This window comes from Pezoporus wallicus, unplaced genomic scaffold (genome assembly GCF_028554395.1).
Source record: "Pezoporus wallicus isolate ANWC-B61680 ecotype Strahan unplaced genomic scaffold, APGP_CSIRO_Pwel_v1 contig_3058, whole genome shotgun sequence".
In the NCBI taxonomy this organism is placed as follows: domain Eukaryota; kingdom Metazoa; phylum Chordata; class Aves; order Psittaciformes; family Psittacidae; genus Pezoporus; species Pezoporus wallicus.
Window position 1 is genome coordinate 397,819 of NW_026641153.1, and position 16,192 is coordinate 414,010.

The 16,192-nt window shown below is 40.8% G+C and overlaps 1 protein-coding gene across 15 annotated transcripts in view; it reads right to left on the reverse strand.

The window, feature by feature from the left end:
- Nucleotides 1–4,495: 4,495 nt before the first annotated feature.
- The window catches only part of MAGI2 (membrane associated guanylate kinase, WW and PDZ domain containing 2), a 739,872-nt gene continuing 728,175 nt past the window's right edge, over nt 4,496–16,192 (reverse strand). For 12 of the 15 annotated variants that reach the window (XM_057422529.1, XM_057422525.1, XM_057422520.1 and 9 more), the window contains one exon: nt 4,496–7,533. In XM_057422529.1, the coding sequence (XP_057278512.1) occupies nt 6,734–7,533 (800 nt within the window). In that variant the 3' untranslated portion in view covers nt 4,496–6,733. The remainder of the gene's footprint in view (nt 7,534–16,192) is intronic. The other 3 variants (XM_057422526.1, XM_057422528.1, XM_057422527.1) reach the window with 2 other exon arrangements.

Genomic DNA, 16,192 nt, shown 5'->3' on the forward strand with positions numbered 1-16,192 from the left:
TGGCTGGAGGGTGTTTGGGGCTGGTTTGGTTGCCTATTCTTTTTCACTGCTTTTGAGCAAAGGACAATCCAGGAAGAAAAAACATTTTTGTTTTTCTGTAGAGCATTAGAAAAGCAGTGTAAAAATTCAGGTGGCTTCACTGACAGCAATGGCCCTAATTTACTGGGAGGGGAAGGGTAGGAGGATGCCAGTGGCCTGCTCTCACTCCTACTGGATCTCCTGCGGTTGCTCAGAACCTTTCTTCCAACTTCTCTAAGTTGGAAGGGCTCTTGCCATGGGTCAGGGTTTGGCTTTCATGTTTTAGTTACTCCCCCTTGCTCCCACATCTACAGCATCTCTGGGAGGGCAACAGGGCTGTCCCTTGGTGGTACCAGCAATCCTGGGGCACACAGGTAAAGAGAAGCATCACAGGGGTTGGATTCTCAATCTTCCTACATTGCAGAGAAATAATTTCTGCTGCTGGCTTGTCACTGCAGTGCCAGCACACTGCTAAGGCTGCTGCAGCCTCTGGAGCACCCAGGGGATTACTGTTTGGAAGAGCCTGTCAGCACCCTGGAGCTGTCCCTTGGGGACAGAGGGCATGGTGCTCTCCTCTCCTCTGGTGCCATCCTCTCCTTGTGTTTATCCAGGCCTTTTGCTTAAATAAATCACATTTTTTAAAAGTGTGATCACTAAAACCCCTTCCTCTCTGTCCCTCCAGCTTGCAGTGCTCTCTCATGTTCGATAGGCCATCTTCCTTTCATTTTTAAGCTTGTAGAAGGAGAAAACTGAGCAGGTTGGCAAGAGTCCCATAGCAGAAAGCCCTGTCACTCTTTTCCCCCATACCATTTCTTGCTTATTGTTTCAGTTTAAATATCTTCTATTTTTAAAATACAGCAGTTCATCTGTGGAAGAACAATATCTTTATGGGTCATTCTGCATCCTTATATGTTTTAACTCTCTGAGAGGAGCAGCCATGCATCTCTGACACGGGTGTTTGGGAAGCTCCTGAGCAGGATTGGAAGGGGGTGCTCCAGGTCCCTGTGTGTGCACGACTGGGAGTGGGTATTTGTGCACTGGTGTTCCCCCAGCTGTTTAAAAGAGATATATTTATACCTTGTAAGCAAAACTCTCCTTATCGATTAATTGAACTGGCAGGGTGACTTACTGCCATAGAGGCACTAAAGGCAGAAGAGGACAAACCATCATTTTTCGATTGACTATAATTCAGTGCTACTGCTTATGTTACTGTGTCTTGACAATGTATTTTAAAGAACTTGCTCTAAGCTGAGGTGCCAGCTATGGAGATGAATGTGCAATCATGTCATTGCTCTTAGAAATACTGAGTAAAATAATCTGGGACCCTGAAGGCTGAACCGAGTGTGCCTGTGCTGGCTCCAGGAGGGTGATGGTCTGTGCAGAGATTATGGGTACTTATTCAAATGGTGGGGAGAAGCTGTTGCACCAAGGGAGAGACTGGTCCTGCATGCTACGCGGGAGACCTTTGGGCTGTCCAGCAAGGGACTCGGGGTATCCGTGAAGTTTGAGTCATGGCCCCTCCTGGGGCTGTTCCTATCCAGAAAGTGCATTGGATTTTTGTTTGTGAGTAATGGCTAATTAAAAAGGCTCACACTTTCAATTGCAGCTGTGAAGGTAAAGATGATGTTTGGCTCTGACATGATAGATGAAGAAACCGCCTTGAGAGTCCTTGAGTCTAATAGAGATGATGGTGGGAGCCGTGCATAACACAGCCATGGGAATTCTCTTCAAGTCCCCTATTAGTCATGAGAGTAGGCAGCCTGCTTTGCCTCTGCAGCCTTTTAAGCAACAATTACAGCAAATATCCTAGGTGTCAAGGGGACAACAGAGGGAAAGGACTCTTTTGGAGACTTACAGAAGTGCACTGTGAAGTAAATCCCTAATGAGATCAGTCATCCCTGGGCAAGTCCAAAGCCTTCTCTAACTTTGAGCTCCATGGTGCTGTACCAAGAAACTTTTCCCCTTCACACCAAAGCTTCCCTCCAAGCAAGGAGAAACATGGAGAGTGACATCCTCATTAGCTGATGTGTGCTTTTCTACTTACGCTTCTGCAGTTCTGGCCCTGGGTTTCTGCTGCAGCAGCGGTATACAGAAAGAGTGTAGTAGCTAAGACAGAAATGTGCCTGCAGCTGTGCCTGTCCTTGCCTTTGTGAAATGAATTTAGAGACTTCCAGTAGAGATCATAGCATGTTGCAGCCACAAACCCTGGCCTGAATGTTTGGATCATTATCAGTACAGACATTCAGCTGTAATGGATTGAGGAAAAGACATTATTTGTACTTACAAAGGGCTGCATGTGGAGTTAGAATGTCTAATCAGCCATCACTGCTGGTTTCTGAAGGCCGAGCAGGTGATTTGGGTTGGGTTTCAGTACAAAGTGTTTGGTATGTATATGTTTATATGTATGTTAATGACTTGTCCACTGTGAGTAACTGGCACTGTGAGACACCTCAGTAGAGGTGTCAAAAGTGGAGCTGCTGAGACATGTAAGGTAGAGGTTGAGAGTAGCAAATGATGCCAGCTGGTGAGAGAGAGGCAGAAGGAAAGAATTAAAAAGAGGAAGACAAAGTTCTGAGCTACACAGAAGGGAAAAATGGAGAATGAAAGATTTAATCCACTGCAAAACTGCAGCACTTATCTCAGAGGTAGGCTTAAGAACAAGAGTAGTGGGGAGCTGTGAAGGAAGAGAAGAGATTCAGGATAGACCTGGAGGTGCTGAGGGCACCTGGGATGTAGAAGAGGCCAAGCATGAGATGTTCGTATTCAGCAGAGATGGCGAAAATCATACTGAAGCTGATCTTTGATGGAGAAATTCTTGGCAATGATGCTGAACATTCAGATGGGAGATGAAAAATACCAGGGAGGAAATGGGGCTGTGCTTGAACTTCTGCATCAGTTCCTAACAGACAGCTATTCACAGTGGTGCTGAATTGTTGTCTGTCTTACCACTGAGGCCATGGAATAGGTAGATACACAGGCTACAAATGTCCCTCCTGTTCTAGGGAGGGTAGTGTAGTGAAACCAGCACAGCCCATGCTCCGTTGTACCTAGATGAAGAGCGTTGTCAGCCCAGCAGCTTTCTGGAAGAAAAGATGGCACCTTTGGCAAAAAACCCTTGTGGGAGTTGTTGAATTTTCCATTGCTTTTGTATTACTAAACTTGTTTGAAGCTCTTCCAGGCCCTGTAGTTTGTATGGAATTCCTAAAGCTGCCAAGCAGAAATACCTGGAGTGATGCTGAGCCCCAGAGACAACATTTGCCATTAATTAGAAAAGGGCTGCACATCTATCTGCCTACAAGGTTTAACCAAAACTCCTCCCAGATGTGGATTGCTGATCACATGCAGGCAAGCTTACGTACACCAATGCATTGGAGTTTGGAGTAGAGAATATGCATCAAAATAAGCATCCAGTTTCCATGTTATTGCATAGGTATGAAAAGGTAGGTAAAAAGGTGTCACAGGAATGACAATGCACTGCAAATGCTGCACTACTATGTCTAAAAGAGAAAGAACATGTTATTAACAGAATGGGTGAGGCTATACTGCTTTGGCATGCTTCCCTGTGATACCTTTGAGATACCCATACTCAGATTTCCAGCCATGAAAATCATGGCTATTTAAAGAGGAGCAAATATTTTGGAGTATTAAAGACGCTTCAAATTTGTTGTGTGCTTATTGTAACGAAAAATGATGTTATTAGTTCAGCTGGTTGAAGTTTTTATGTGGAACATTGATGTTTTCAAAAATGAGGCTCTGCGGAAACTGACTCAGGGTGTATGAAGGCAAATTATTATTTTTTGAAGAAAATGATATTTTAAGGAAAAAAGGATATAGCTGTTTTAAAAAAGGTCATATTTGTGTGAAAAATATTGTCAGTTTTTGAGCCAGCACATCTTACAGTGCCTCCAGTCTGTAAACTGGTGATTTATTTTGCCTAACTGAAGGTAAGGAGCATTTTTCTGTTCTTGTTTCTGTAAAATAAACTGGAAATCAGATTATGCCCCCTTCACTCAGCTTGAAAACAAACCTTTCTAGGGCTACTTAGAGGTGCCAGATTCCTTTTGTATATGTGGTATATGCTCCGAGATATATATATATGGTATATGCCATATGGTATATGAGAGACATATATATAGTATGTGTCTCTCAGTGCAGGGAGTCTGGCGACCCTGGTCCTGTGTCTCCTTAGACTAGGAGGAGAGTAAGAATTCAGGCTTCTCCACCAAGGGAGAGGTTTCTCTGCGTGTAGCCTCATAGAGCTTAACTTGCCTATATGGAATTTATTTGGTCACATACGTATATGTTCATAAATTGTACCCCTCTTTGGAGTCAGAAATCAAAATGGAGCCTTCTTTTTTTATAATGCATTAGTTAATTGACTCTACTCATATGCATGTAAATGGTTGTTTCTCAGTGTAATGCTGAAGCCTGTTACTCAAAATTAACACAGACTATGTAAAATTGAAAAAAAAAAGACGACTTTTGGATATATATTTTATTTGACAGTGGTTTAGAATATCATACAGTAAACAAGATTTCTGTAAAAGTTAATTTATCCATAGTGGTGCGTTTCATAAAAATAGTTGCTCACTTACAGCCTTTCTGTGACTATTAATACATGGAATTATATTTATAGAGATAGAGCTGTACAGGGTAAATTCACAGCTAACACTACACAGAAATATTATTTGGAATGGGGTTTAGATGATGTGCTGTCTTCACAGGTTATCGATTACAGCCGCATAAAGCAATTACTGCACAAGGAGTAGCTGTGAACTGTGCAAATTAGAGTTTATGCAAGCATAATCTCAATTGTTTTTCAGATTTTATTGTTTGCTTTCTTTATACATAAAAATAAGATACTGGGATGTGCATCTACACTACAGAAGCATTGTCCAAAATCAGATTCAATAAATTAATGGCAAATTATATTGGATTCTAGTTCAGGGGATAAAGATGTTTTTTTCCTCCATTAAATAAGAGTTTTATAAACAGCTACATGGACTTGTGCTTTTTTAGAAATCATATTTTAAATGGAGTTTTCTTTCCAAAGGAAAAACTTTTTTGAAAGCTGCAAAATCCTTGACTTGAGGCTTTTCAAATAATTGGACAGGAAGAAACATGCCTATAAATTTCTCAGTCCAGTGCAATGTTTGAGACATACAGTAATGTGCTAATTTCTTGGAACAAAGCCAATCTCAGTCTAATTTTTCAGCAGAGCATGTGAGGAACTAAGATTGCTAGAGAACAGTAACTTTTAAATACAAATTTTTGACAGTACTTTCTTCATGACTTTTTTCTCTTATTTTTTAATTACCAATGTATTATTGCCCAGGATTTTGTTTTAATTTTGACAGACAAATAAGCATATGCACACTTACACAGACATGCACGCATCTTTTTGAAACAAGATAATGATTGTTTGACTGAACTCGGAGTTATTTCCTGTGAAGGCAGACTGGAATGTTTACCTGGCACTTAAGGCTTGAAATTCAAAACAGACAAGCGAGAAAGTTAAAAACAAAAGACCAAAAAAAACCCAACCCAGAACAAAACAAACAAAAAAAATAAATGGAGGTAGGGAAGAAATGGTAACATGGAAACTATTTTGAAAATGGAAATATATTGAATTTACTGAACGAGGACACTGACAACTGTATTTCAGAAACCAGTCTAATTATTGTTAACGTGTGCCTGAAGGGCACCTGCTCTGCCAAACTGAGGGGATGGAAGATGAGAGTGTCCTAACTAAATGCAGATGGGTATGAAACATAGCACTGTTGATAAGTGAAACGATCATCTTCTGCAGGAAGGAAAGGCCTTTCCTTAAGGAAACTGCAGCTTTTTCTCTGTAGCACTCTTCCTTTCATTGCAAGGGCCTTGCAGATGTCTGGGTTTTGAGCCTGACCAATTGGTTTGTCTGCTACTTTGCAGGACTTGGGGAACCTGTAATAAACCACTTTTGAGAGTAATTTGCAAACACAACGCCACCCTAACTCCTTTCCAATGTACAGAAACATGGTTTGTTCACAAAAATGGCAGTAGAAATGGTATCACAGAAACTAATCCACTGGATTCCCCACTCCTCCCGTAGCGCCCAGTGAACTATGCTACAGGGTACCACGTGGACTATCCCAAAGTGTTAACAGTGGAGAGGTGTCATGGGTGTACAGTTCTGAATGATGCTTTAAAGAAACCCTTTAGCCCCTGTCTAGATATGTCGAGAACAATTTATTTACAACATTTTAGCTCCATGAAAAGATCCTCTCTCTGTTTCAGCTTGCTCCGTGCAGTTTTATTTAAGGCGATGTTCCAGTTTGTGATTGCTCTAACTTGTTCCAGTTTCTTGATATAAAGTTTGAATGAAATCCAAGTCCTTCATGCAGTGGGAAAAAAAATGCTAAAGCTACACTGCACTATCCTTCTCTGATGTACTGTCCTTCATATTGTTTTGGTTTCTTCCATAGCTGCCTAAGTCCCTAAAATGGAACTGGGACTTTAGGGTCGATTTTAAATCTCCGTGTTGACTATATGCTTTTGAACTTATTAGATACTGCGCACATTGTCATGGAATTACACACTAATGTTTTCATTCCTCAATGCTTTGTGTATATGTGTGATAGTTAAAATAAATTAAAACAAACCAATGTGAGACAAAAACTAAGAAGAATGTTCTGCGTCAGTTTGAGACAGTTAGAGGGCAACAGTCCCTTGCTTATCTGCTCATGGCAGAAGTACCAGACTTCAGGACGCTAGGTAGCTTATCTGAGCCAGGGATTTTCCATGGCCCTGGGGAGACCGTTGCCTTTCGAACTGTGGTGTTGGTGCTGCGAGTGCTAATGGAGTGGAGATGTCCCTTCCTGGGGAACTCGCTGGGTTTCCCATCAGGGTCCCTCTGGCTGTGGTCCATATCACTTCCAGGCGAGCTGCAGCGGTTGCTACTGTACGTCATGGTAGCACCCGTATCAAGCTTGACATGGTCGGGTGCTGCAGCTGGTTTCTTCTCACTGATATTTGCAGATTTGTGATCTTCTTTTTTGCTAAGAGATCCTCCTCTCTTGCTTTCCAGCTTCCTCAGCCTCCCAAACTGTTCATCACTGGTTCCAGCACACACGTGCTCTCTTGTGCCAGCCTCGATCATAATGCTGTGTCCCACCACTTTGCTTTCTGAGGTGGGCCTGCCACCATCAGTGGTCTTATTTTTGCCTTCTGAATATCCTTTCCAAGAAGCCTCTTCATGCTTTGACCTGTCTACCTTTTTAGGACTTGCTGACCTTTCTCTTTGTTCTCCTAACCTTTTCTTTTTGTGACCGTTCACCGAAAGCTCCTTTGGTTTCCTTACATCTTGTTCCCTCTTGATATCCCATGTTGGCTCTGGGCTTATCTGGTGAGAAGGGTCAGAGGGTGGGGCTATGTGTGATGAAGATAATGGTGAGATAATGTCATCGAGGGAAAGAGCTACTTCCGGCAGACCTGGGGAGGTGGCAGAGGGAGCACTCCAGGAGTTTGGTTCGTCTGTTGTTAACAACAAAGAGAAGGGAGTTAAGGGCATATTCAGCAGCACAGAGTGTATATTGTATTCAGAGTAACATCAACACTCAAATCACATACCAGACTTAAACTCCTCTGCTTTAGGTGAGGTGAAACTCCCAGTAAATGGGGAGAAAACCAAAAATGAAGTCCCTCCCCCCTGCCCTAAAATGTTCAGGAGAAGCAAGAACCACAGGGTTCTTACTGCAAACCCTGGTCTTTCTTTCTTACAGATTTTGCTTTCCTCTGCCCACGTTAAATTATTCTTAAAATAATACAGGCACGTGCTCATGAAATCAAATTGCCCCTTTTGTAGCTGTATAATGGATTTCTTAGCTGGGCAATATCAGTGCTGTCTCTGAGGACAAATGAGAAGGACGTTTTGCCATCCATTAAACATGTCCCTACAAGCATATAATAATTGACAAGAATTTGTGGCTCAGATAAGGTCATCATTGAATTCTGTCTCATATTTTTTCTAAACAGATATAATATTGCAGTGTTTATGGCCACACAATTCTTGCAGGGTACTTACAAAGCTCTGCCTTTATATCACAGCAGCAGCCGCTCCGCTGAGTCTTTTGGCTGTGCATTTTGAATTTCTCTTGGTTACTTAGCCTCAACACAATATGGTTGGATTGTGTAGATCCTGTTTAATTTAACTAAATAGACATCTCCTTTGCTGAATCATGATGATTTTCCTAACCCATTGGTACAAAACCAGAATATTCTGAGATACCTTTCTCTTGCACACATGATTCTCATTTCTTTTGATTAACATCCTGGCAGACAGCAAGTCCATCATGAATAATGACAGTACAACTGTTCTTACCATCTACATAGAAGTTAGAGAAATCATTGAACTTGGCTAATGTCATTCCCTATTTAGCACCATTGCCTGGCTCTGAACAGTATGAGCAATAATCTGTCAGAGATGAAGGACTAGCTCAGGAATCCATGGAGACTAGGTGGGGCTCATGACAAGAGCTGTATATTTCACAGGGGAGAAAATGTACCCTTCAAGCTGAAAAACAAGAATGGACTTCTGTAGCTCAGGACTAGTATCCCTCAGTGATATCAACTGTCCATTAAAAGATGCATTTCTTTTTCTCAGTGCTATGGCTGCTTTCGAATTATCATGAAGATGCACATCATCCTGAAAAATGGAACGGGCTTTACTGCCCAGCCTGGGATCTGCAGCTTGCTTGACTGAGATGGCACTTTTAAGTTAATAGCTTGATTGAGTGATTGCTGTCTTGCAGACAAAAATAGGAGAGACAATAGTGAGGTGGGTGACGTAAAGGCGGGGAGCAGCACGGTTTGCTGAGGAGCTATTTATTTTTCCAGATGGTGTTTGTCATATGCTTTTGCATAATGAGCATATGTGTGGAGAGGATTAGCATTTGAGAGGGGTAGAAAGTACAAGTTCTGTGTAAGACAAATAAACTTTGAGCTGGGAATCTAAATGGGCTGAGGGTCTCAACTGAGTTTTTTAAAAAAAATCACACTTTCTTACCCTCCAGTTAAGGCTGAGTAATGTACCATCTGCTCCCTGCTTGGCACTCGAGCAAGAAAGATAAAAGGAAGGCTCATGCAAGTACAGCGATCAGCTCTTAGGAGCTTGCCTACAAAAAGCATCGACTTTGATGGGCTTGTTCTTTGCTTCTGCTCTTCAGCACCACCCCTTTGGCACAAGACCGCAGGCTGTGCCTGACAGGGGAGGCGCAGATCAACACCAGCTCTTTCAGATCTGAAATCCAGGGTATCCCACTTTGGTCAATATGTGTATCAGGGACCATGCACTGGGTCCAAGTCACTTTGCCTGGTTCTCTAAAACCATCCCGGGACTCCACCAAGCAGCATGAAGCTGCCTGTGCACTTCAGTGGGGTACCTGAGCTAGCAATAAACAACCAATCTCGGGTCTTAGGAAATAAAATTTGTTCTTTTTATGGCATTGCCATGTTACCCCAGGGCGGAGGTGGTGTTGAGCATTGGCCTGACCAACATATCTGACTCAACTACAGTCTTATTTCTCAGTGTTCATGAGATGGTATTTTTCACTGAATGGCAGTGAAGAGCAGACAGCAACTACCAGATCTTGTGCAAGGCTCTGGGAGCATCTGAAGGTACAGAAACAGCTTGTTACTTTGGGAAGTATGAGCTGCACACCAGAAACCAGCAAGATAACTTCAGGTAACAAGATTGCCTCTGCGCAAAATGTGCCACTGTGCTCGGGTGAGCTGATTCTTGTCCAGCAAGACAAGCCACCATTCAAAACCAGGGTGGCAAACACCTCTTGCAGCTCCTCCAAGGCATGAAGGGCAATATTGTACCAGGTATTTGTGGGACCCTCGGGGAGGAGACCTGGGTGCGAGTGGCCTGCTCTTTTACTTCCTAGAAACAAGAGAACTGATTTATTAATGGATTGTCCCCCTGCACAATTTTAAGTTTTATTCCCTTTCTGTTTTCAGAGGCAAACCCAGTGAATATTGCAGTGAGAAATTGTAGTGGGTTAAAACCTACTTCAGCAAAAGTGAATCAATGTTACATGCAGTGACATATAAATATAGTTATTTATAAATTAGGACATGCGATATTATATGCAGTACTGGATTTCTTCCTCTGCCCCAGAAAACATGAAGAAAAAAGATGACTTGGCCAACTAAGCATAAAGAATTGTAGCCACAGCATAAAGGGAGCCCCATATGGGCCACGGGGAGCATTCTATGTAAAATACACTGCCTGGCCTTGCTGGGGAGGCACCCATATGGGCTGTATTTCCAGTGGCTGGGAGGAAATGCTGCCATGAAATGAAGCTATCATTTCATATATTCTGTGACAGTACAGTACCTGCAAGTAAGAACTTGACAAAAGGACTTTCTATAATGTTTAATACCATCAATCTGAGAAAGCCAAAACCCAGCTTAACCTGCTTTTTCTTTCAAATGAAATAAAATTGTGTAGAACTTCATCCTCAGCCTTGGTAGATGTTAATGATGTCAACAAGTCATTGTTGCAATATGTCACTGGCTAGTGAAGAGAATACTGACGTGAGGGTATGGCCGCTGACTTTCCTCCAATGTTTGAACATTATGGGAAAATATAAAAATTACTAGAGTAGAGCAAAGTGCATTAATGTAAGTAATTTGTTGCTCAAAAGAAAAACCTTTTAAAGAGCCGTGTTCAAGCCATCAGGGTTCATTTGGCCTTGTTCAACCAGCACTAAAATGATTGCTTTTCCACAACAAATATAAGCAGGAGAAAAATGAAAAAAATTATTCTGTAAAGCAACTAAAGTAATGATGTCTTTTTTATGCCTTTTCTGAGGTTATAGCTGCATTTTGGAGACATCAGTATTTCAGAATATTTTTTCTATAGTTTTTAAGCTTCATATAAAACCTATGTGTTAATTGTGAATATAACCTACTTTTACTCTGTTATCTCAAAACGTTTTGCAAACATACTAAACCAGAGACAGAGCAACAATTTTACATCTTTCTCCCTTCACTTCTCGGAGGAAGAGGAGACAGTATTCGTATAATAGAGCATGAACTACTGATGCCCAAACAACTTCCAAGCAGAAGTGAAGGATATCACACTCAGTTGAAACTGCTGGAAAGATTTAGGGGCAATGTAGTTTTAAATTTGTTTCTGACTTTGTCACTATGGATATCATCCTTCCTGAGGGAGAAATTGCTTTTCAAAGGTATACATCTCACTGAAGGCTAATAGATGCCTTCCTCCCTTCTTTGAAGGGAGAAAGTCTCCCTTGACCTACTAATTCAGACAAGATAAATGAGCTGGGAGCAGCACTATAATCTGTCACTGTGATGGCATTTAATTTGGTGTAGTTTAGTAGGTGTTTCCTAGGTGGCTTTTAGCTTCCACAAGCTACTGTCACGCAGGTTGGTGGCACGTCTCCATGGTACATGTAAGAATGACTCACCTATGACCTGTTTCTCATAACTCCCAGGCAAGGAGTAAATTGCTGACTGAGTAAGAGACACCACACATGAGGTCTTGAGAGTGTGGGAGGATAAATGGGAGATGAGCACAGCCATTCTGGAGGTAGAGTGACAATGGGAAAACATCAGGAACAGGCCTTTTCTGTCTAAAGGTTTTTTTTTGTTTGAGGTAGAACTGCCACATACATGAATTGTTTTCTTTCCTATGTCAGCTTACACACATTCAATGGAGTGGAAATGAAGGTACTGCTCTCATGTGTCTACTAGCTCCTCTCTTAACTAAAGCCTAGTGTTCTACTTGCATCCAATGCTGCTGATGGCTTATGTCTGAACCACCAGCAAAAGAAACCTGGTTTCACTGTTAATGGACAAGAGAGGTCTGCCTGTCTGTCAGTTTCTGAGCATTGCCTAGGTGCTAAGCCATAAGAAGAGCTCAGCCTAGTGATACATTTATTTAATTTCCTGCAATACTTATGTTTTCTTTACAGGGTGCCCTTCTAACATTCTGTCAAGTCTAGTCTTGCTGTGCTTAGCCTCTCTGCCAAGATCTTAGGTCACAGGAGGTTAGACCTCAAATTTGTGTCTAGGTTGTCCTTTTATATCAAAATATTTTAAATAATTGCTTGGTAGTTTATCAAGAATGTGGGATTTTTCATCACATAAAATTAACCATGAACAACTACTTTATTGAATAGTTAATATTATCGTAAAAGTGGCATAACATTTTATTGCTTAAGTACAATGAAATCTCAACGCCTTTTTAATTTCCAAATTATGTGAATAATGAACAATATATTAAAGCTTTGAATGCTTTCAGGAGTCTGAAACTTTTCCTGAAATGTCTTTTGTATCTTCCTAGAATTACTTTCCTGGGGAATCAAAGAATTTTTTGCTCTATTTTCTTTTTTCCTACTTTTTGTCTGAAATTATGTATTGCCAGAAGGTGGCAAACAGTTCTTACAGATGCTCCTAATAATAAAAATGGGACGAACTGCCCCCTGGGGAGTATTCACTAATACTGGCAGTGTTACACCAGAAATGCATTTGGCTCTTTCTCATTATATCTTGACACGTCTGTGATGTTCCTGATTGCATTGGTCTCCTGCAGCTTGTCTTTAATGGTCTCTAAGGAGGGAGATTTCAGAATATTTAAAGAATCTTTACTCTTCCATCTTGGAGCTTCCACAACCCAGACATATAGCACCCTTTGTCCTGAAATAAATGATTTGTTGAGGTTTTGATGGTTGGAAAAGCTCTTGGTACCTTCTGTCCATGAGCTCATTTAGTGAGCTGTCAGCCTCATGCAAACATAACATGATATTGTCACCCTTTTCCCCAGCCTCTCCTGGAAAGTGGGTGGCAATGGGCTCTTCCCCCATCTTACAGGCTGCCTGTACTTCTGGTTTGGACTTCTTGTTAATTTTCAGTAGTGCTATGGAAATGTTTTCTCACAAATTACACTTTGCTTAAAATTACACTTTGCTTGCCTCCCTTTCCACTGCACTTATCCACGTTCAGATCCCTCAACACTAGTAGATCTGGAAACAAACATCAGCGGATTTAGGTGCCTTCTGCTGCAATCTAGCCTTTTGTTTCATCAGTCATCATGGGCACATCCAAGTGGGATAACCCTTTCATCATTAGCACTGCCCTTTTACCTTTTTTTTTAAGCTATGATGGGAGTGTGCTATGGGTGCAAAATGTGATTGCATGCACAGAAATGAGATAAATGTCGTATACATTTACAAAAATAAATCCAAGTTATACTCAAGTTATTTTAGCACATGAACCACTTTTGCCTTTCCTTAACATGCAGTTAAATGATCTGTTTGGTACTGTGAAGTCTCATTTGCGAGGCAATGAAAACCGAATTTCTTGCTATTTTAATGTAACCACAATCATCATATTGCTTGCCTGTTTGTACTCAGTTTATAGTAGCTTGTAAATGTAACTTTGTTTAAAGGTGGAATTAGGTTTTTTGGCTTTGCACATTTTTTGCAAAGGTTGAGGATGATTTGGAGAGGTCATTAGGAGTGAGTTAACAAAGTCATAAAAGGCTACAGGAAAACAAATGTGCATCTGAGTACCTGCAGCTTTTACTTCTGCATTTTGTGTTTAGCATTTTCAGAAAAGAAGAGTGATTCATCAAGAAAGACTGATGTTTGGAGTATGAAACAAGGCCAGGCGTTGTTGCTCTGTCATTTGGTCTTCTTGTCACTGGTCTAATGTTAGAAGAGGGGGGCACTACTACTGGGAGCTATTGGTGGCAAGAAATTAAGATATGTTATTGGAAATACAGGGTGAGGAATACTTTTATCTCCTCTGTAAGCTTCAAATACTTAATTTTGCATTTGGTAAATTTGGAAAATTCAGTCATTGACCTATTCCGGCACTGGGAAGCACAGCTCTACTTCCTTCTTTATTCAGTTCCCAGTGCCATTAATACTCTGATGCCCTGCTTCTTTTCATGTTACTAATCACTACTGATGTGCAGCAATTTAGTTCCTTTGGGTTCATTACGGTCATCTTCCATTACGCACTTTACCTAGACATTAAATGGAAGACACCCCAAATAGTTTTACAGCAGAGATAGTGTTTATAGAGTGCTTGCAAGAGCTGTCTGATGAGAGTTTGAATGGTTGCATTTCAGGTAAAATTCACTTTCATCCCCATTTCTGTACTCGGCATGGAGGTTTGTTAGAAAAAGTGCTTTCATGTTCAGAGATCTAATTTGAGAATTATTGAAATACACTTCAGAGAGAGCAGATTGTCAGTTATGCTTGGAAGACCAAATCTGCTGAAGCTCAGGAGATGATATTGCTTGGTTTTGGAGCTATGGGAACAGAGAGAATGGGAATATTTAAACTTGAGGCAGAGAGGGCAAAACTGCGTGTTGTAAGGAAAAAGATTTAAAACATCTTTAGAAAAATACTGAACATTTTCTTGAAACAAGAAAGTCACACACTCCGATTTGTGTTGGCTTTAACCTGCAGAAAACCCCATGCAGGAAAGCACTTGAAATTTTTTTATGTAACGTATTCTTTAAAGATGTTTAACAAAGAAATATGGGAAGTGATTCATCTGACTTGGAGAGCTCCTATTCTTTTTCTGCACTGTTTCTGATCCTACACTATACCCAGTGCATGTTCAGTAAATCCCTTTCCCTGAGTTAATTCTTTAATTATGGCACTACTTCACCAGTATTTTATTGTCCAAATCATTTGAGACAATAATTTAATTGCCTCACAGAGTCTGAGAAAGAAGTGTCTCAGAAGATGTCTGCAAATAGATGTCTGCTCTTCTGTTGAACGTGCACACAACCAGTGTTGTGGAGCATCTTCTGGGAAGCCCTTTTGGAGATTGTGGATCAAAGCTGAGCGGCTGGACACAGAGATCTACATCCATCGCTTCACATCAGGTCATTTTTAGCAAGCATGAATCACTTCAAGTAAGTGGCCCAAGCACTCTCAGACTAATACAGGAGCTATCTAATGAATTCAAAAGCACTCTGAGTTTCTGCCCTGGAGAACAGGTGGACTGGATTGTCTCCAGTACTTGGATGGTCTCGGGGGCTGCTTTAGTCCTCTCCTGGCTACCTTGCCGTTGTTCATCACTTAAATATAAATCACATCTGTAAGAAATTCACTGTGATTTTGTAATAATGCCTAAGCTCTGCATCATTTAGCTCTTTCCAACAACGTAAGTCACCTCTAAACCCAGGACTGAGGTAATTTCAACATGGCCCTTACAACAGCAAGAATAAAAAAGGGTAATTTTTCTATGCAGAAAAACCCCCTACCTAAAGTGCAGAATGGGAGAAGACAAGATAATCAAGAGCCACACATACAAAAAGATTATATTTCAGACCTGAAACAGTTAACTTAGTTTAGTAAATCAGTTTGCTAATTTACTGTAATAGTCTTCTGGCTGTGAATCTTAGAGTTTATCACTCATTCCAAGACCCATTTCAGCTTGTTCAGTAGATATGGATCTAGTAAATAGTCCTATCCATTAAATATTTAAACCAAAGATCATGATCACTAATCTGAGTGAACTTGGTAAATTTGATTTTTCCTTGAATCAAGATAATGTATCTGCATAACTGTTACAGGATTACTCACTAATACTGTGAACAGCTGAAATGAAAAGCTGCACCCTGTACAGTGCTTTAATCCTCACCGCAAGCTCCTCACTGTTTTGCCAGCGTTAAGTTTACAGACAGTCTAAGTGCCAATCTTGAGTGATGTTGCTCTAACTACGCACTATCATTCAGCAGGTCCTTCAGGTGGTTTGGTACCCTTTCTGAAGTGCTGAGCATCTCACATATCTATCAGATCAGAGCTGCTCAGGCAGAAGAACCTCATCCTTTCAGTAAAGAAGGTCTTATTTTTTCTGAACGGTCGGGCAGTAGAGTAGGAGCTGCAGAAACCTCAGCAGTTTTCTTCCAGAGCCATGCTGGAACTGGAAAACTCACATTGCAACTTACTGTATAATTAAAATAGATAATGACTTTAAAATTAGTTTTTATTAATAGAATTAAGCTACATTAAGTCATAAAAAGTGTTCATAAATATGTTAATAGAATGTGTGTTATTAATGAAAAACATTCTGCAGAGACTGAATAATTTAAGAGTTGGATGTTACACAATTAAACTCAAGTATTAAAATTATTAATTAT